Below are 20,961 nucleotides of genomic sequence, written 5' to 3'. Positions count from 1 at the left end.
GAGAGAGAGAGAGAGAGAGAGAGAGAGAGAGAGAGAGAGAGAGAGAGAGAGAGCGCTGGCCAGCCAGAGGGCAGAGACCAGTGAATCACTCAACCATGGAAGTTTTGAATTATTAATGTCCTATTTTAATGGTGCCAGGGATGCATCCCATATATGGAAGGGCAATACAGTCTCTGCGACAAGTACCTCAGTGGGTCAGGAGTTGCTTTGCAGTCCTGTAGGCACCCTGAAGAGGAAAAGGCAGTGGGGGTGGGGGTGCTGGGGCTCAGTCCTGCACAAGTTGTGGCCTGGCTCCAGGCTGCACCAGGGTCTCCAGAGCTTGCCTTGGTCTGCTCCTCTGGGACCTAGGGGCAGAGGCCATTGATGTGGACTGGAGTGTGTCTTGCATGGAATGCTGAAGGGTCTGGCGGGAACTCCCGAGCTAGAAATCCGACCTTGCGCTCTTCTGTGTCTGCCGGGCTGGATCAGCTGCAGAGACCCCAGCTCAGCTATGACCCTCCACTGCCCAAGCTGAGTCCTATTGCGCTAATAACATCACGGGGTGTGGCTTCGGCTGGGCGGCGACCAGCGGTTTCAGAGCTTGGGGGAGGAGCCAACTCCAGCCTTCTCCAGGGCCTTAGCTCCGTGGGGCGGGCCCGGGAGGAGCGTGGGGGAGGAGCCCGGGCTGCGGCGGCAGCGTCAGAGTGGTGCTCCCGCTGTCCAGAGGCTTAGACCTAGCTCGAGAGCCTAAGATTAGCACCGGAGGCTCCTTTCCCGGGCTGAGGCTGCAGGACCATGGCGGACAAGGAAGCTGGCGGTGGAGACGCCGGGCCCCGAGGTGAGTGCGGAGCAAGGGAACAGTGGCTGGTTGCCGTGGCTGCTATGGGCTGAAGGGCTAGGAAGGATGAGGTGTGCTGTATACCGCAACCAGCAGCCCAGTCGAGGGCGTTAGAAAAGTGGACTCCTTGGTTCGGTCTTGCCTCCCTGGCCGGAACAGAGCTTCTGGGCAGGACATCAGGCCCACTGGGTGGGAGGTCGCCCTTCAGTCACGTGGTAGGCTTGTGCCGGGGTGTGGACTCTGTATCCAGGACTAAATCCTCAGCTGGGGAACGCTAGTTGTTTCCATCTCGGGCTGGCTCCTCTGTCAGCGCCGGGTATCATTCCCAAGAGAACCGCCCCTCCTGTCCATCGCCTGAGCACAGCGCTGGGGATGCTACTGCTGACCTGGTAGATGGCTGGCCGCCAGGTGGCCCCGGGTCCTCAACGGCTCCTTTCAGTGACTCAGTGAGGCAGGAGGTAAGATCCTTGGAGAAATCAGATTTATAACTATCCTCTCTTTCCAGCCCATCCTTCCGGACATAGGAGCCAGAGTGGCGGCTGCAGCTGCAGGCCAAAGGGTGTCCCGCCGCTCTCCTTTCCTCCTCCAGGATTCTCTGGATTAGGGGGGAGAAATTACAGAGACTAGGTTGTTCCATATTTGTCAGAGGCGTGTGTGTGTGTGTGTGTGTGTGTGTGTGTGTGTGTGTGTGTGGTGTCCCATGCAGAGTACTGAAACCTTGCTTCTTTTCTTACATTTATGGTAGAGCAGGTCTTTTGGAGCATGGTTGCTGCTCAGATGGTGAGGGAGGGAGTGACTGGGGATCCGGGAAGAGGATGAAACGCTTTCCCAGCCAGAGTTGTAAATCAAGGCTTCGCCCGCACAGGGGATGGGCTGGTCAGGATTCCAGTCTTCTTCCTGTGCATCTGAAGTGGGGAAAGTTGATTGCAGGAGGCGCTGCGAGTGTCCCTGACCTACAGGGCCTTGGCTAGAGTGGATGCCCTAGCCAGTTTCCCAGGAGCTCCAAGCAAGCTGCTGTGCAAGGATGACAGTAACGTGCCCGGACTTAAGGCGAAATCCGACCAGGGTTGCGGGGTGGGGGTGGGGAGGGGGGAGAGCTCTGTGCTCTGCAGAGACCCAAAGCAGGGAAACTGAGGCCAGCAGTAGCTGGCTGGCTGGCATTGGCAATTGTTTTCTTTGCCCTGGTGTGGATTGGCTACAGCCCCCTCTTCTGTTGCTCTCCTAGCTGCACCTGCCCCCTTCCCAGCCCATTGTTCCTGCGGATCTGGGAGGTTCCTCCCCAGCCTTCAAGCACTGCAGTGGCTAAGGAGTGCAGGGTGGGGGCTGGGAGCTCACAGAAGGGGAGAAGCACAACCCCAGCCCAGGCGGTGCAACTCAAACAGGCACACTGACTGAACCTCCTGTCCTGACCTTCACTAGCCTGTGGACACAGGCCACGGACGTCAGTTGCTGGCAGTTGCTTTGTCTGAGCATCACTAAGCAATTGATCGACTCATTTTCCTCACCTTTTTTCTTTACATTGGAAAAAAAATCCCAACATTTAGGATGATGGTGAGAGGTGTCACAATTGCTTTAAGCTTAAGAGTAACTGATCCAGTTTCCTGTCTCTCATGCTGAGATAACGAGTGGGTGGTTATGCCAAATGCAAGGTTGGGTATAAGATCTGTCAACTCAGAATTGGAGGCAGGGGTGTGCACCCACTCCCCAGCCCTGATTTGTGAAGTCACCTTGCTGCTTCTATCCTATACATACACACACACACACACACACACACACACACACACATACATGCACAAACATGCACACACTGACACACATACACACATGTACACATGCACACACATATACATATATATATACACATGCACACACATACACACACTCATATACATATATACCAACAAACACACATATACACATACATACACACAAACACACATATATACACACACACATACATACACATATACACACATGCACACATTCATATACGCATGTACACACTCAGACATACACACATATACACATGTGCACACGCTCATATACATATATACACATGCACACACATATACACACTCATATACACCAACAAACATACACATACATACACACAAACACACATATACACATATATACACATACACACATACATGCACACACATACACACACATGCATACACACATACATGCATACAAGCAAAAACACATACACACAAACACACAGAGCTGGGACAGATTCACACCTATCATGGGAAACATATCGCTGCACACCCGGGTTTCTTGTAGGGTGTTTTTAGATTCCAAGGAGTTCAAAGCACCTTGCTATGGGAAGTATCTGGAGCCTGGTCACCCGAAGGACAAGAGTCCCTGGCAACTCATTGTGCTTTGTGAGCTGTCATCCCTTTATGTTTCACAAATCAGTGCTGGAGAATGGGTGCCCATCCCCGCCTCCAATTCTGACACACACACACACACACAAACACACACACACACACACACACACACACTGGGGGATGATAATGGTTCCTAATAGCATCAGAGCCCCATTTACTTCTAAGGTTTTGCCATTGTGTGTTCTTTGCCCAGTGATGCATATGCATTATTTTATTCCTCAAGTCTCATAATAAATGTGTTATCTGCATTTCTTTTACTGATGAGAAAAGTAAACAACATGTCCAAGGTCACAGATTTAGGAAGTTTTGATTAGGATGCAGGCCATCTGATTTTATCTATTTTGGCCCTCACTGGTGTCATTGGTGGTCACCATACTGTTAGGGATGACAAAGTAGTTGCTTTTCAAGGGATTATTTCAAGGATGCTCTTGATGCAAATGAATGGGTGGATGGATAGATAGATAGATGGATAAGCAGATGAATGGATGAATGGATGGATAGATGAACAGATGGATGGATGGATGGATGGATGGATGGATGGATGGATGGATGGATTGGTGGATGGATGAGCACGTCACACAGGCACCAGGATATTGATATTTGTGAACCATTGGTCTCTCATGTTGGAGAGGTATCTGGGGTGGGGTGGGTAGAGTTGAAATGAAATAAGAAGGGCAGAATATAGTTGAACCTGGTTGGTGAGTAGGTGACCCTTAAGACTCAGCTTTACTGCGTTAGCAAAGTTCCTTAATAGAATATCTGAAGGGTCCCCTTTGTTGTGTGGGATGTTAGACTGCAGAAACTGAGATGACCTTAAGTCCTTCCCCTCCCCATGACCTGAGTTACTGTGTCAGGAGCCTAGGAAGAGAGCTAGAGTGGGGCACCTGGTGGTTCAGATGTGGGGCAGGTCCTTTGGTGTCCCAGTCAGGGCTGGATAGACAGTGGAAGCCTAGGTATTTTCTCCAGGAGTTGGTGGAGGAGTGGAGCCCTAGGCTTTGGAGATGGGCTTTTCACTACCCCAGCAGTTAATCTTAACAAAAGTAAGTGCTGAGCCTTATTATTATCTCACCTACCCTTGGCCATACACGTTGAACGGACAACTCATTGAGGGAGTTTGTGACTAATATATCCTCACTCTGCCACAGGTGTCACAGTGCACTGTGGGAAAGGGGTTGGGTGAGGTTTATAGCCTAGGCCGCTGGAGTCAGAGGACACAGCCTTTTCTAGGTAGTACCTGGTATGTCATAAGCCCTCAGAGCATTATGAAGTGTGTCTGTGGGACTAGACATAGAATTAATAGAGGCCTTCCCCTCCCTCTTTTAGGGAACCAAGCAAAAGTCAAAGATCTTGGTATCAGGATTCTGGATTATTGGTCCACTTATGTGTCTGAATCTCTGTTCCCTGCGTGGCAGCCTCCATCCCTGACCTTTCCATGCCTTATGTTTACTAAAGCCCTGTTACCCTCTTTGGCTCTTGACACATGACATTCTCCCCTGTGATATGTCCCTCTTGACATAGAAAACTCTTACTCATCCTTCGAAACTCACTTTCTCAGGAAACCAGAGTCACACATGTTGGGAAAATCCACCTGTGTTGGTGTTTTCAGGTAGTGCATCGTGAGTGCATGCCTGGGTCCTATTGTTCCCCAACAACCCTCTGGGGTTGGCATCATCGTTACCTCATTTCTCCAGTGAGGTGATTGAGGGCTCTGAGAAGTTGGTAACTTGCCCAGACAGTGGACACTGGAGTTGGCTTTGAGTCAGTCATGGAGTCTGACAGCTCGTGACCTTTCTTCTCTCACTGCCTTTCTCTACAAGGGCAGGGGCCTTATCTTTCAATCCATCCTTCTCAGTAAGGACACACAGTAGGTCCTCAGTATGACACAGAGTAGGTTCTCAGTAAATATTGTGTGTTGATTGACTCTGTCAGCAACTATGGGAAAGACCACAGCAATGGGGAATGGCATCCACATCCTGCCCACTCCAGGGTGGCACTTCAGCGCACACAGATGCTCAGAAGTGGGCCAAGCTGGAGGGGGAGAGGCGGGTGGGGCTCCGGGCATCTCTAAAGAGATGAGGCTTTGATTCCAACAAGGCTTTGAGTGACGACTCAATCTTGTGGGGGCGAAGTGCTCTCTCATCTTATAAATAGGCCTCTTTGGTAAGGGAGAAAGCGTCTTTATGGCCGCTGTGCATAAGTAGATGGGAAGGAGAACTCGGGGGCTTTTTGATGATCAAGCATCCTGGGGTAGGGACAGCACCTGCTCCCCTGAGCACATAGGGAGGGCATGGACACCCCTGTGAGAGGGGGGAGAAAGAGAGAGAGAGAGAGAGAGAGAGAGAGAGAGAGAGAGAGAGAGAGAGAGAGAGAGAGAGAGAGAGAGAGAGAGTGTTAGGGGAGTAGAGGAAACTCCCCAGGGAGGAGCCAGAATGCCCNGGAAGGAGAACTCGGGGGCTTTTTGATGATCAAGCATCCTGGGGTAGGGACAGCACCTGCTCCCCTGAGCACATAGGGAGGGCATGGACACCCCTTGTGTGTGTGTGTGTGTGTGTGTGAGAGAGAGAGAGAGAGAGAGAGAGAGAGAGAGAGAGAGAGAGAGAGAGAGAGAGAGCGCGAGAGAGTGTTAGGGGAGTAGAGGAAACTCCCCAGGGAGGAGCCAGAATGCCCAACAGGGTCCCTGGCCCAGAGACAGTCCCTACAGACCCTCTCTGCTTCCCCAGGCTTGTCTAAGCCCATGATGTCTGTTCACAGTGTGATGTTCAGCCACACTGATGGTGGTTTGGGAGAAATAACATCCCTTGGAATGCAGACACCAGCTAGACTTTGCTTCCTGAGTTTGTGATGAGAATACACGGTGCTTGCCTGGGTCTGTTGTTGGAAACAGATAAGGGATGGGAAGGAAATGACTTTATCACTTACTGAGGGAATTCCTTGTTGCCTTCCTGCCTCTGTCCGCCAGGATTTAGGTTTCCCTGGTGCCGTGGTAGTGGATCAAGCTGTTCCTGACCCCCATCCCCTACCCCCAATCTCCTGTTGGGGCTATGTTTTGGTACTTTAGACCTGAGTTTCTGCCTTTTTGAAGCCAGCCCCTTGGGAGTGGCATGAGTATTCTCTCAGGGCTCTTTCTCTATCCCTGTATATTCCCCAGTGTGGGGCGGGTGACGGCTGCTTTTGGGTTGCCCTGGGGACTGAGAGCAGGAGTTGCTCTCTGTGGTCGCAGGATGCCCTTCTGGTTGACTTTCCTGCTAGAGTCACCTAGATCCCAGGACTGCGTCTCCCCAGACCTGCTACATCCAAACCTCTTCTCCTAGACAACCGTTTTTCGCCACTTCCAGGAGGTGCCACACAACTGGTGTCAACCTGTGTTTGTCCTATCTTTCTTTGCTGTGACAAAACAAACAAACAAACAAACAAACGACTGCCTGAGAAACGAGTTAAAGGGGGAAATCAATTGTTCTTTCAGCTTGCACCCTTGGTCTTTAGCTCTCAGCTTGTGGGGAGGCACAACATTGTAGCAGGGAGCTTGCAGCACAAAGGAGCTCACCTCATAGTAGCCAATTGGGAAGCAGGGGTTGGGAGGGGGCAGGCAGGAAGGGGGCAGGAAGAGCAATCACCCTTCAAGGGCAGGCCTTCAGCTTTCTTCCTCCAACCAGGCCCACCCTCAGCCCTGTGTCTATTAAGAGATGAATCCGTTGCTTATCAGAACCTTCAGGATTCAGTCACCCCACCAAAGCTGGTAGGTAACCCAGCCTCCTCTCTGCTCCTTTACCGGAGCCTATGGAAGACATTTTGTATCCAAGAGACCTATTCATCTAGGGTGGGGGCAGGGAGTAGCAGCAGACAGGCCTCTGCTGGCCCCATGTGTTCAGAATCAGCATGTCTCTCTTGGGTAGCAGCTCCAAGCCAGTGTCTGTCACCATCTTCTCCAGTTTTGAGGAGGGGTCTCACTGTGCAGTCCACACAAGCCTTGGATTCCTACTCTGAAGGCTTCTGAGTAGCTGGGGCTACAGGCACTCTCCAGTTTGGATCTTATTCAGTCCTCACCAATAACCTATAAAGTGGGTGGCTCTGCAGTGGGTGACCCTGAGGCTTACCTTCAGGTTCTAGGGTAGCAGGACCTCTCGGGGTGATATGAATACAGGCTCTGACTGCAGTGGATATATGGACACCCCTGCCCCACAAGACTGATTTATAGCTTCTTTTAAAAAGCCAACCTACTGTTTAGAAATATGCCTTTATTTTGGGAAGACATATCAATTTTACAAATGAAAAATCTGTGTTCCTTGCCATAAACAAGAGGAACTCAGCATGAGGCAAGGATGTCTAAAATCAGGTTTTCCTTCTGGTAGATGATCCTGCCCACAGAAGACTTTGTGCCTAGGCTGTCCACAGGGAGCCCACAGAGCTCCAGAGCGAGGCAGGTCACAGCGGCAGGTGGAGACATTCTCTTTGATGGATGGGTGTAACTGATGACATTGGTGTTATAATTTCTATTCCAACTAATGGACCTTTCAGGAAATGAGGCCTGGGACCGTGCATTTGCAAAGCTCACTGCCGAGTCTTAAAATCAAGTGGAAAACGTATGAGAGATGTGGCTGTGTACCCGGTCCAACAAGATTCTAAGCAGCGACAGTGAGTAGAGAGGACAGGCCTGCCTTCCCCACTGACTGGCAAGTCCCCCCAGATCCCAAAAGCCATTCCCACCTCAATTTCTTCATTTATAAAGTGAAAACACTCACACTACACACTTCAGATGGGATGTCCCTCTCTCCCGTAGCTGCTCTGAGTAAGTGCTGAGTGTGTCCCATGCTAGCTGTCGTCTGCTGTTGTTTATTATCCCGAATCCTGTGGAGTCGGATGGGGCAGCTGTCAGCAGGTGTGTTTTGCCCAGGAGGTTCAGAGTACAGAAAGGCCAGCCTGAAACCTCTACAGCCAGGCAGGCACAGACAAGGCCTGTGCAGAGAGCCTTGTCCAGAACCCAGGAGGTCTCAGGCTGCTCACCCCAGTTGGCCTTTCACCAAAGCTCCCAGCTTCTCACTGGATATTCTGAACAGGCAGCCAGTGGGATTCAAGGTCTTTGCACCCCTGGACTCTATCCAGGAAGACTGTCTAGCCTCTGACCTCAAAAGAATTTCTCTACCCAAGTGGGCCCCACCCACAGTTCTAAGCTATAGACGTGGGCTTTTGTAGGCTGGCCTCAGCCTTGACTGGGACCTAAAAGCTGAGAAAGTCCAATGGCACAGCAGCTGCCCCCAAGACACACCCATCCGGGAACCCTGAGTTGTCCACACACTGGCTCTTGTTCTTGCTGCTCTGATCTTTTTCATGTCCATGTGTCTGGCATTGTTGGTTCTAAACCTGACTCTCTAACAGCAGCCTGACAACAGGGTTGTCAGTAACAAGGGTTACTAACTGCATCCCTTTCACTTTCAAATATCCCTGTTGGGAAGGTGAACCATCCCCCTGGATCCCCATCTTTGCCCTCTCTGGGTGTGCCAAGGCAGGCAGGAGGGCCGGCTAAAATCCCACTCTTGTAGGTTCAGGTGAGTTTGACCTCTAGGTTTAATTGACTGTTTCTGGGTGATGTGAGAGGATGTTTATAAAGGGCTTGGCCTACGCCTGCTCTGCAGAGGCCGTCCAAACAGTAGCAGTGACTATCATGTCACCAGGCTCCTTGGTGAGAATGTGGGTTCTGGACCCCTCTGAGTTTGAATCCATTCATGTACTTGTCACTCTTAAAAGCTTACCTTTTTCATCTGCAAAATGCAGGTTACAAGGCTTGGAGAGGTAGCTCGGTGGTTAAGAGTATATGGTAGTCTTCCAGAGGACCCAAGTTGGACCCACGGGATCCAAGTGGGATGGCCCACAGCTGCCTGACCCAGCTCCAGGGTTTCTGACACCCTCTTCTGCATCTGCATCCGTGTGCACAAACTCACACAGAGACACACACGTACACATCAATAATAAAATAAATATTTTTAAAATGTGGATTATAATAGTGTCCTTTTTGGGGGTAGGTTTCTGTGGGTACTGAGTTTATTCAAGGAAAGCACACAGAACAAGTCTGATCATGAAACAGGCACAGATTTAGTGTTGACAATTGCATTATTTATTGACCACCTGCTAGTGTTATTACGAATGAACCTCCAAAGATAGGTTCTTGGAGGCAGGGAAAACCAAGGCATCAGAAAAAGGACTACAAATAAAACAATCTAAACCAGTTTAATTTTATTTATTATTATTTCTTCTTCTTGTTTTTGAGACAGGGTCTTCTGTAGCCCAGGATGGCCCCAGACTTACTATGTAGTTCGGGTTGGTATTAATTCTTTATCCTCCTGCCTTCATCTAACAAACGCTAAGATTACTAGCATGTGCCAGCACCCCTGGCTTATGTGGCACTAGGCACTGAACCCAGGCCCTCATACGTATGAGGCAAAAGTCTACCAGCTGAGCTGTATCATAGCCCAACAGCCCAAATATGTTATCTTAGATTCCTGGATGGCAGACATGAATCCTAAGATGGGTCTCACTGCAAGGTAATTAGCCTTGCTATGTCCCCTCTGGAGTGTCCACTGGTGTCCTACATTTTCACTCTTCTGGAAGCATGCATCCCTCGACTCAAGGCTACTTCTCCCATCTTCAGAGTCCATGGCTCCCAACTCTGCCTTCATTGTGCCATCTCCACTTTGCCCAGTGTCAGAGCATCCATAATGATGATAGCATAAGAAGCTCCTGTCAGGTGCACCTAGACCATCAGGCATCATTTCCTAAGGTCCTTAACTTAGTCACCCAAAGAATTCCTTTATTCATACAAAGCCATACATCCGAAGGCTCTGGAAATTAGGACTTGATACACTGAATAGTTGGGCCCTTACTGTGTCTGCCTCAGCCAGAGAGGTAGAAGTCTCCATGGATTGGGGATTGTTAGCTCGAAGGTCTTCTGTCTCCCTTGAGGTCTGTTTGTTGGAGAAAGTTCCTTCTTGGTATCTTACCTTTGGTTTGACTCAATCTTGATAGGTTCCTCAGAGACAGTGCCATCTTCAGGCTGAGTCAGAGACCCATGCTAAATAAAGATCTAAAGATTTATGGACTCCCAGGTAGGGAAAACTATCAACGTATCAAGGAGCTAGTGAAACATCTACAAAGATGTCTCAATATATTTGCTCAGGCAGTCTCTAATGAGTTAAAGCAACTATGTCTGTTTTGCTAGCCATGTTGTGGGCAGGTGCTGGGGGGGTAGGGGGGGTGGGGGGTGGGGTCGTCTTCCCTGTGCTCATTCATGGCTGTTCTACACTGGACAGTGAGAGAGTATGGGGACAGTGCTGTCTCTGAGTCAGATTCGTCTCTTCCAGGAGGCCAGCCCAGGCTTCTGATGTAATGGTCTGGTGGCAGAGAGAGAACAAGAGGAAGCTGCAAGCTTCCCTGGGCCTTCCTAGGAGCAGAAAATCATCTGCTTTGTTTCTGAAGTACAGTGAGGTTACAAGGCTAGACCACACAAGATACAAGGGGGGCATAATGGAGGGCCACTTTGAAGGGAGATTTTGCAAAGAATGTGTGAGGTTTCCTCTAACAGGGTCAGCTGGACTGAAATGTTGAAAGTCCAACCTTTAAAACACTTGTATGTCGCCAGAGCCTGCAGGGCAGAGCCCCTCCCTCGGCAAGTCTGGAGTGCAGTGCAGCAGTCTGAGGCCTGGGAGTGTCTGCTGCAGTCCGTGTCTCCATGATGGACAGATGATGCTGTCGGTGTCCAGGAGAGTCATGCCGGTCATCTGTGGTTCCCACATTGCGCCTGTGTTTTGATGAGTCAGGATAAATTTCCTTATGAGTAAGGAGAAGCAGAAAGTTTTATGGGTGCACCTGAGTTGGTGCACGTCCTGGCTGTTTTAGAAGCTTCCATCCCACTCAAACAGAAGTCAAGAAGGCTCTGGAGGAGCCACGAAGATGTTGTCCCTGTGAGAAAATAGTGGGTAGGCTTAAACAACTATTTTATGCTGGTTAACTATGCTCTCTGGCAGTCTCCTGTATGATTACTCTTACCCTTGCCTTCTCTTCCCTCCCTCCCAACAGGTCCCTTTCTACATCAGCTTCTTTTTGTGTTTTTTGTTACCAATCCACTGACCGTCCATGTAACAAACTATCCACTGGAGGCTTGCAGATCACCATTTGGCACAGAGCTTAAGACAATGTCTTCCTCTCCCCCTGAATCTATCAGTAGCCAACAGTTAAGCGGGATGGGTGTTTAACAAGACCAAGAATGAAAATGCTCACCTACTCAGCAAGGGCGAGTTTCTCCATCTCTGCAGAGAACTGGGAAAGCTAATTTAACCACACCAGTTTTTCACAGTGTTATAGGAATGGCTGTTGGAGGGAAGATTCTGGTAACAGATTCCAAAGGTTCCAAAGGTGTTGAGAAAAGTGTGTCAGCTCTGCTTCCCTCGTGAATACTGTGATTTTTTTTTTCTTTTTGAGTATGACTTTGCAGAATATGAAGACCTCTAGGAAAATATATAATATCATATTAGAAATGTTTGTATTCACATGGGGATCAAGGTCTATTTAAAGTATTTTTCCCTAACAGGGTGGAGCCTCCCGCCTGTCTTCGTTCTTGCTTAATTTCTGTGTATACACATTCTGCAGACTGCTTCCTGGGCGTTTCCAGACGGGACGGTAGTTCTGACTGCAGCGTTTTGATTTTCATAGCTGAAGCAGAAGTTCCGGGAAGGTATTGTCAGGTCACTGTCTCACCTTTTAAGATGGTGGCCGCTTGACCTCTGTCCTCTAACAGGTTGTGAGTTCTGTGGTTGGGGCCCCTGCTTCGTTAGCCCCTGCTCTCTGCCTAGCCCTCGGATCTGTTAGGGCTGTGGACTTTGCCAGCTTCCGGTCATCTAGTTTGTGCACCCTGTCCTCCAGGGTCTCGCTGGCTTCTCTGTAACGAAGAAGGAAGAACAGCGGTTCTTCTGCCCAGACACTTGGTTCTCTCCAGGATGCCGGGTGTGGGCGTCTAAGCTGTGGTCTGACCCTGTGGCCTCCTGCTCGCCTCTCTCTGTTCCACTGCTCTGAAAGCTGTTTTCCCCTAGCCACTTCCTTTCTTTTCCTTCTCTCTGTGAGCTGGCTTGGAAATGTCACAAATGTAAGGAGTCCCAGTCTCCAGCGAAGATGGAGGCGACTGTCAGACAGCAGAGCTTGTTGTGAATGCCAGAGACCCAGACTGTCCCACCTCTGGGTTAGGTCTTTCCTTCAGTTTTTCCAGGTGAGCAGATTCTGAGCTCAGGATGGGAACAGACCACTTAGGACTTATCCTAAGATAAGACCCCGAAGCGCTGGGATAAGAACCCACTCTACTGTCCACCTCTCCAGACCTTCACCCTCAGGAGGCAGAGGGAGCCTCAGAACATGGATGGAAGGATGTTGGATGACATAGGTCCTAAACTTCATTGCCACTAAATAAATGAATGGCTTGTCTCTCCCTGCAGAAGTTACATTTCAAACAGTATGTAAAGAACAAGCTTGATTCTGAGCCATGAAGTCTGAAACCAAATTGCCATGACCACTTGTTCTTCACGTCAGAGCCCTGGCCACAGTGGCCGCCGATCTTTTTGCCTGGTTGGCAGAATGTCTTTGGTAAAAGGCCATTCACTAGTGCATTAGACAAAAATCTCTTTTGCTTGAGGAAGCAAAACAGGTGTCTTTAAGGTAAAGATCCTGGAGTGGTGACCAGTGCCAGGCCTGTGTGAGGGCAGATCTGTCTGTGTGAGGAGCCTGGCAAGTCTTTCCCTACCTCCACTGTGACACTTGACACCTGGCCTCCCTCCCTGCAGGCCCACTGTGTGTAGTCTATAACCACAGGTCACTGTGGCCACCAAAGAACCCATGTTGATGTGACAGTATTTGGTTACTCTAAGGATTTTTTTTGTCCATCGTTCTGTCTGCCATCTGTTCCGTCTGTCCAGATTTCCAGAGGTGATGCGTACGTTCAGACACCCTGGAACAGTCACACCTGGCTGTAGGATAACATCATCTGCTGGGAGCAGAGAGTCAGTGGGCATGCCTTTTGATGGCTAGAGGTTTCGCCCACATGGTTCCAGCTCAGATAATGCAGGACAGAGCGCCGAGCTGAGGCTTGTGCATATACACAGGGCGATTGTGCAGCCTGTCGGAGGTATCTTCTTTAATCTTTCCTTGGAGAAAACTATTTTCCTTTCTTCAAGTACTTCATGCTGCACAGGGTGAGTGACCACTGTGTCCTTCCAGTGAGAACACAGGGCAAACCCATGGCAGAATTTTCCGATGCATGCCGGGCCCTGCTCTGTGCACATGGAACTGGCCAGTGGACCCATTTGAGGGGAACACAGACATCGGGTCCAGCTGTGGTCTTCCCATCTAGCAGTTAGAGCTTAGCTGGAGGGACACCATGCTCATCAAATGATGCCAAATGCATCATCTGATGCATCATGCCAGTTTGTTTAAAGTCGGCGACTGACGGAGGACCCTCCGTGGGGGGTTTGAGTGGTTATCTGTGGGAGGTGTGTTGAGGATGTATCCTTGGCCAGTTGACAAAGGCTCACACAGCAGGACACTGGAGCAGATCCTGGGAACAAGGCTGTCCCAAGAAGCCTGGTCACACTCAGGTGCACACTGTTTCCTTAAACTCCCTCTTATCTCTCAGAAAATGCTGAGAGAACTCAGGGGTTGGAGAGAGCCATGCTTGCCCGAGCCAGGAAAGCCAGGTGCGTCCCCAGTACTGCATGACTGCCTTGGGAAAGGTCCATCTCTCTAACCTTGGGCTTTCCTGTCTCAAACTGAGCAAGATGTTTTGAAGATATTAAGACCCATTTCTTCCTTGGGCTTTGCCTCTAATAGTCTTGACTAGGGCAATGGGATGGGCAGAATTAGAAAGCAGAGTCCTCCAGAATCGTGCCACCCTTGAGGATGGGGTAGGAGGGTTCCCTGGTCTTTGTGAACAATAAAATAGAGAGAGCTTTGGAATCAGTGTTTGTTTCGAATCTCGGTGCTGCTTCTTACTGGCTAAGGCACATCAGTTAGTCTCTCAGGGCCTCACTTAAGTGTAAGAAGTAAGTACCTGACGCTATTCAGCAGCTACTGTGGGCATTTGTGGGTGGGGCAAGGCAGGTGTGATAGTAAGAAGTCCTGGTTGAGTTCTGGCTCCCACACTTTCTGGTCACCTGTCCTTGGACCAAACAAGTTGCTCAACCTCTCTGAACCTTGTGATGTCACCTGAGAGCTGAGGTTCTGAGAGCTGAGGACATCGAGTGCGTCAAGAACTTGCCCTGAGCACAATTATGCATGTTCAGTTTCAGGTCTCCTCATTGCTATTTGAAGCACACTGGGAACTGCTAGCAGGGGGCGGGGGGTATGGGGCTAGGTAAGCAGGTGGGGTTCCCTGCTGGGGTGGTTCCTTGAAACTTTGTTTTATTGAGATGTAAGTCATGTGAGGTGAAAGCTTTCCAGGTATTCTGTTCCGTGGATTTTGACAAAGATAATATAGTTATGTAACCACGATTACATCAACGGGTAGAATAGTTCCAGCCTCGGAGAATTTCGTCATTGCAAGAGTTACAAACAGGATCCCTGTGGTTTGTAGAAGACCCCACCTCAGATGGTAGGGAATCCTAAGGTCCAGGCCATGCCTTGTCAGGCAGGGAGCCTCGGTGATCCATCGAGTAGGAGGTAAGTTCCCAGCCTGGGCTCTCAGGCTCTTTCTGCTAGGAAATTGTGGAGACTTCATTTGTGCTTCTTAGTCTGCTCCTCAATAGCTCTGAAGCAAGGAGACACAGAGCCTGCCAGGAATCTGTGGTCAGGCCCTAGACTGAACAATGCTGCCCAGGTAGAGCCTGAGAATCCATGGAGCTGGGAGTGGAGACACAGTGGAGAACTCCAAAGTATTCAGAAAGCCAGGGCAGGTTAGGCCTGGTCCAAACTGGTGGCCTGCGACCTCATACACTGCTTACTTTGTCCCCAGGGTAGGACATGAGGAGATGAAGCCTACTGAAGCAGGAGACTGTGACCATGAAGCTAGGATGCAAGAGCTTTGTTTTGAGAACCTGACTGCATGGCTCAAGAAAAACAGCCAGGTGGCCTCAGGAAGGCATGGCTTAGGGATTAGGGATAGGTGTCTACACTGTCTCTGCATTTGGGGTGTCTGTCAGTCACGCAGAGCTGATTCAGCACCACCTCCCTTTAAATCAGTTGGATAGCATTCCTCTTTTCAGAGTCAGACCGGTCTGCAGAAGAAGCCCATAGTCAGCTCGGTGAAGGCAAGTAGACTTGAACCATCCACACCAGTAAGGAGGAGGCCACCGGTAACGCTGCACTAAGAGTTGCAGCCACTGCTGGCTCAGATGACAGAATGAGGCCATCACAGAGTGACATTTCCCAGTGCCAGCCTGTGGGCCAGGCAGCGAGAGGGTCACCAGCACTGGAGACCACGGTGGTTTGTGAGGAGGCACCCAGGTGGTTTCACAAAGCGACATTTATTCCATTCCAAAACGGGTTTCTGGTCATGCATCCGCTGGCTTTATGGTTGACGTAACAAAACACCTGACAAAAGCAGCCCAGGAGGGTTTATTTTAGCTCAGGAAGGGCACCGTCCATCACAGCGTCCATCACGGCGGGAAAGACAAGGAGGGAGGAGTTCGAGGTGCAGAGAGCAATGGCTGCTGCCTCTCAGGCTTTTCTCCTTTTATTCAGTAGGGGCCTCCCATGTTCAGGGTGGTTCTTCCCTCCCCAGTTAACCATCTCCAGGAACGCCCTCCCAGATATACCCAGAGGTTTGTCCTTTAGGTGGTTCTGAATCCAGTCACGTTGACAGTCATGATTAACTGTCACTGATAGCATGCTCTTACGATAGATTGTCACCCGAATAGCACATAAGTCCAGGCACACACAGCTGGTACTCTGCTCTTACCCAGTGGCTTCAGGGTTCAGCCATGTGAATTGTTTTGCCCAGCTATATCAGGCACAAGGAAGGCTGCCATGGGCCATGCAGTAACTAACCATCAAACTTTCAGATGAAGGATTTGTGAGGGGACCCCAGGTGAGAAACTATCATTGTGGAATTCTTTACAAATAAGTAGATATTTTAAGCCACTAAATTTTGGAGTGAAAAGAATTGTTTTGCAATAGCAGTGATAAACTAGTATAGTCTCATCTTCTTTTTACCAGAAACTGGGCATATTGAGAACACACCCTGGGGTTTGAGAGATGACTCAGCTGTTAAGAGCACTGGCTGCTTTTTGAGAGGACTTGGGTTGGATTCCCAGCACCCACATAGCATATCACAACCATCTGTCATCCCGTTTTCAGGGCCTCTGACCTCTGCAGGCAGATCACCCATATACATGAAAATATAGACAAGTTAAATTGTAACAAATGTCTCAATGTCTACTTTTTTTATTAGATATTTTCTTCATTCACATTTTAAACGCTATCCCGAAAGTCCCCTATACCCTCCCCTGGCCCTGCTCCCCAACCCACCCACTCCCACTTCCTGGCCCTGCATTCCCCTGTACTGGGGCATATAAAGTTTGCAAGACTAAGGGCCTCTCCTCCCAATGATGACTCACGAGGCCATCTTCTGCTACATATGCAGCTAGAGACACGAGCTCTGAGGGTACTGATTAGTTCATATTGTTGTTCCACCTATAGGGTTGCAGACCCCTTCAGCTCCTTGGTACTTTCTCTAGCTCCTCCAATAGATGACTGTGAGCATCCACTTCTGTATTTGCCAGGCACTGGCATAGTCCAATGTCTACTTTTGACAGACATTGGAGCAACACTTTTTCAGAGTCACAGTTTATTTTTAAATAATTATTTTATTTTATTTATATTGAGTACACTGTAACTTTCAGACACACCAGAAGAGGACATCAGATCCCATTACAGATGGTTGTTAGCCACTATATGGGCTGCTGGGAATTGAACGGAGGACCTCTAAAAGAACAGCCAGTGCTCTTAACCATTGAGCCATCACTCCAGTCCCCAGAGTCACAGTTTTTATGGGGGAAGGGTTCACAATTTGTTGGTAAGTTGCAGCAACATGGGACCATTGAACTGGTGAGTTGCAATTGCTTTGTCATTTGCATGCCAGTCTGAGTGACCTGGAGTGTTCAGTCGAGGAGTGGTTAAAACAGGAGGGTGGCAGCCATCAGAGCCACCTCTTTGTGTCCAGATAAAGAAACAGAATCCTCAAAAGTGATGCTGAACTGCAGAACATGCCTAGTGACAGCAGGGCTGTGCTGTTTCCTGGGGCAAGCCAAGAATGGGGGTGATGGGAGGAGGGGGTTTGAGATAGCAGCACCCAGCTTCAGCCTGGTGGTTTGAGGGGTGCTCCCCCTGGGTGAATATGTTTTCTGAGGCTGCTAGGCTTAGTTAGGGTAGAGGTTTGTTTGTGTTGGTTCTGGAAGAAGGGAAGTTCAGGAACACAATGTTGACGCCTGCTTTGGATCTAGTGTAGTCTAACGGCTGCAGCATGACACAGTGGTGGGTGCCACCGGACAGCTGGAAGGAATGGGTCCTCTAAAGCACCGACCTGCAGCCGCCATCGGGGAGGCCCTGTCCCCATCCAGTCCTTGTCACCACCCAGACAGTTTTCAGTGCTGTGACCTGGGTGAGTTTGAGGTTGTTTCTAGGACGTGGCTTTAGGGGATGCACTTAAACAGTGGGACTCTCATCATCCAAAAGTGGATGGCGGAAGGGGAGAGTGTTGATCATACAAGACTCAGTCAAGCCTTAATTCTGCTGCTGTGTGTGTGGTACTGCCAGACCCGTTCAGGGAGGGGGGTGTGTGTGTGTGTGTGTGGTCTGCATATGTGCGTGTCTGTGTGGGTATATGTGTGTGTGTGAATCTATGTGTATGAGTGTATGTGTGTGAGTGTATATGTGTGTCTGTGTGTGAGTGAGTGTGTGTCAGTCTGTGTGTGTATGTGAGTGTGTCTGTTTGCATGTGTCTGTCTCTGTGTATATGTATGTGTCTGTGTGTGTGCATGTATGTGTGTATGAATGTATGTGTGTGAATGTTTATGTGTGTCTCTGTGTGTGAGTGTGAGTGTGTGTTTGTGTGAGTGAGGGAGTGTATGTGTGTCTGTGTGGGCTTGTCAGTCTTTGTGTGTGTGTGTGTGTGAGTGTTTCTGTTTGCACATTTCTGTCTCTGTGTGTATATATGTATGTGTCTCTGTGTGTGTGTGTGTGTGTGTGTGTGTGTGTGTAGAGGTTTGTGGAGGAGAGGGAGCCACAGAGTTGGAAGGTACTAAAGAGGGAAAAAGACTGAAATTCACATAAAGGGACAGAGATGGTAGAAACTTTTAGTTTTATTTGATTCAGTCAAATGTGAACCCACAGGATCTGGCTGGTTATGGACACAGATTCTCCCAATACCGCACACCTCCGGCCTTCAGTGAACATTCATGGATACCTCCAAGGGCTGTGTGCTAGGAGCTGAACCTGTGGTGCTTACACAGGGCGGCAGCCACAGGGTGGGATTCAGGGTTGGGGTGTGGAAAAGTCAGAACTCACCTCATTCATGTGGCTTTTTAACATAAAACTTTGTGCATTGAATGAGGTTCAGTCAGGAAACCAACATCCTTGCTGAGTGACCTGATGAAGCCAGAGACATAGAGACCCTTGAGGGCATGCGTCCCTGCTGAGCACTTGACCTCACCCACTTGACGGTCTCCACTCCTCACAGGGCTCTCACGTGCGCACCCCCCCCCCTCAAATACATAAAATACAATAAATCAATTTTCTAAAAAAATATTTTTCTCCAGAGTCTTGAGGTGAGGGGCAGGAGAGAAGGCAAACCCACGTTCTAAGAGAATCTCAGTCCTTAGCTGGAAACAAACTGCAGAACACAAACACAGCCCCGAACACCACGTTTCTGGCTAGAGGCCCTGAGAGGGCTCCATCTTGCCTCTGAGAAGCCTCAGTTCAGGTAGAGTGCATTTGAGTAGTCTGAGGTTGAGGTCAGAAGTTACACCCATGAAGTGTAGCTACTAGGACCTTGGGGGTGGGGTGGGGACCGATCAGGGCAAGACGGACAGGGTCCCTGACCTGGACTTTCTCTGGGAGAAAGGTGGTAAGCTGGGAACCACTGAGTCCTGAGCCCAAGCCTCTGCTCTGACCTGCTGTGAGGATTCTGCGGCCCCCAAACCTCTCTGAGTTTTTCTTTCCTCACTTGGAGGATGGAGCTGAGAAAGAAGCCTGCACCAGAGTGTCTCAGGGGAGGTTTGCTGGGAAGAATCCATCCTCGGGGCATGGAAGCCAGGTAGCTGCTGGAAGCTAATGGAGGGTGAGGGCCCTGGGGCAAAAAAGAAGACAAAGCACACTCAGGACAGCACTGGCCAGAAGCAGTTGGGGTCTGCAGGCTCTGGCCGCAGGGCATCCGGGCAGGCGGGCGGGCAGGCAGGCAGGCAGGGGAGAGGTAGGGGCAGACATCACTCTTGTCCAATGCCTCCTGGGCAGGGCCAGGGTAAAGCTAGGCTGCATTGGTTCACAGGGCTGGAGCTTCCCTGTCCTCTGCAGAAAGTCAGCAAAAGGAAGGAAAGAGGAAACAGCTGGGAGCCCCGCCCAGAGCCAACCTCTGTCCACCCCTAAAGCTGCAGGTTAGCACTCCCAATCTATTGGAACACCTGATAGCTCCATCATTTTCATGCATTCCAAATGGACTAAGCTGGTATTTCCCAGGAACATACTCTGATTATTACCTGGCATGACAGAGGGACCAGGCAGGTGTGGTTAGGAGAAGGGAAGGCAGAATTCTTGGATTACCCATGTGCACCAATGTGATCTCAAGGGCCATCATGGGGAAGAAGACAGATAGGATAATCAGACATGACATTTTGAAGATGGCAGCGTTGCTGCCTGTAAAGTCAGAGGGGAATTGAGCTGAGGAATGCAGGTGTCCTTAGGAGTCTGGAAAATGCAGAGGATGGATTCTTCCCTGGCACCACACCAATGAACTAGCCCTGCCCTCTTAAACCTTGAATGTGGCCATTAGACCCATTTCAGATGCCTGACCTGGAGAACTATAAGAGAATGAAGTCATTTTTGTGTTAAGGCACTAAATGGTAATAACTTGTTACCACGGCAACAAGAAGCAACAAGTTCCAAGCACGTCAGGCAAAATAGATAGAGGATGGTTTTTGTTTGATTGTTTTTTGGGGGGTTTGTTTGGTGTGTGTGTGTGCGTGTGTGTGTGTGCGTGTGTGTGTGTGCGTGTGTGTGTGCGTGCGTGCGTGCTTGCGTGCGTGCGTGCGTGCGTGTGTGTGTGTGTGTGTGTGTGTGTGTGCAGTCCAGGCTGGCCTTAGACTTGCTGTATAGCTGAGGATGGGCTTGAACTCCTCATCTTTCTGTCTCTGCCTCTTAAGTGTTATTACAAGCATGTACCACCACACCCAATTTATGCAGTCAGCACATGGAGTCCAGGGCTAAGTGCTTGCTAGACCAGCGTTCTATAACTGAGCTACCTCACCCACTCTTATAATCTCAGCACTCCACAAAATTTCCTGCGCCCCTTCTCAGTGCCTGTCGACTCCCTAGCCCATCCTGCCTGTTCTGAACTTTTCATAAGGGAACCATTCAGTGTGTGCATCCTGGTCAATGTGTGCTCCCTGGTCAGTGTGTGCTTCCTGGTCTGTGTGTGCTCCCTGGTCAGTGTGTGCTCCCTGCTCAGTGTGTGCTCCCTGCTCAGTGTGTGCTCCCTGCTCAGTGTGTGCTCCCTGCTCAGTGTGTGCTCCC

The 20,961-nt window shown here is 49.8% G+C and overlaps 1 protein-coding gene across 4 annotated transcripts in view; it reads left to right on the top strand.

Annotated features, from left to right (window-relative positions):
* The window catches only part of Hspa12a (heat shock protein family A (Hsp70) member 12A), a 153,842-nt gene that overhangs the window by 82,750 nt on the left and 50,131 nt on the right, over window positions 1-20,961 (top strand). Inside the window, exon 1 of one of the 4 annotated variants that reach the window (XM_021192545.2) lies at window positions 653-817. The exons of 2 other annotated variants lie outside the window; for them this stretch is intronic. In XM_021192545.2, the coding sequence (XP_021048204.1) occupies window positions 775-817 (43 nt within the window). In that variant the 5' untranslated portion in view covers window positions 653-774. Of the gene's footprint in view, window positions 1-652; window positions 818-864; window positions 1,276-20,961 lie in introns of those variants that run through there. One more of the 4 variants, XM_029537341.1, reaches the window with a different exon arrangement.

Source organism: Mus pahari, chromosome 1 (assembly GCF_900095145.1).
Source record: "Mus pahari chromosome 1, PAHARI_EIJ_v1.1, whole genome shotgun sequence".
Classification (NCBI taxonomy): Eukaryota; Metazoa; Chordata; class Mammalia; order Rodentia; family Muridae; genus Mus; species Mus pahari.
The sequence above is the reverse complement of the archived record's forward strand: the minus strand, read 5'-3'. Positions and strand labels throughout refer to the sequence as shown.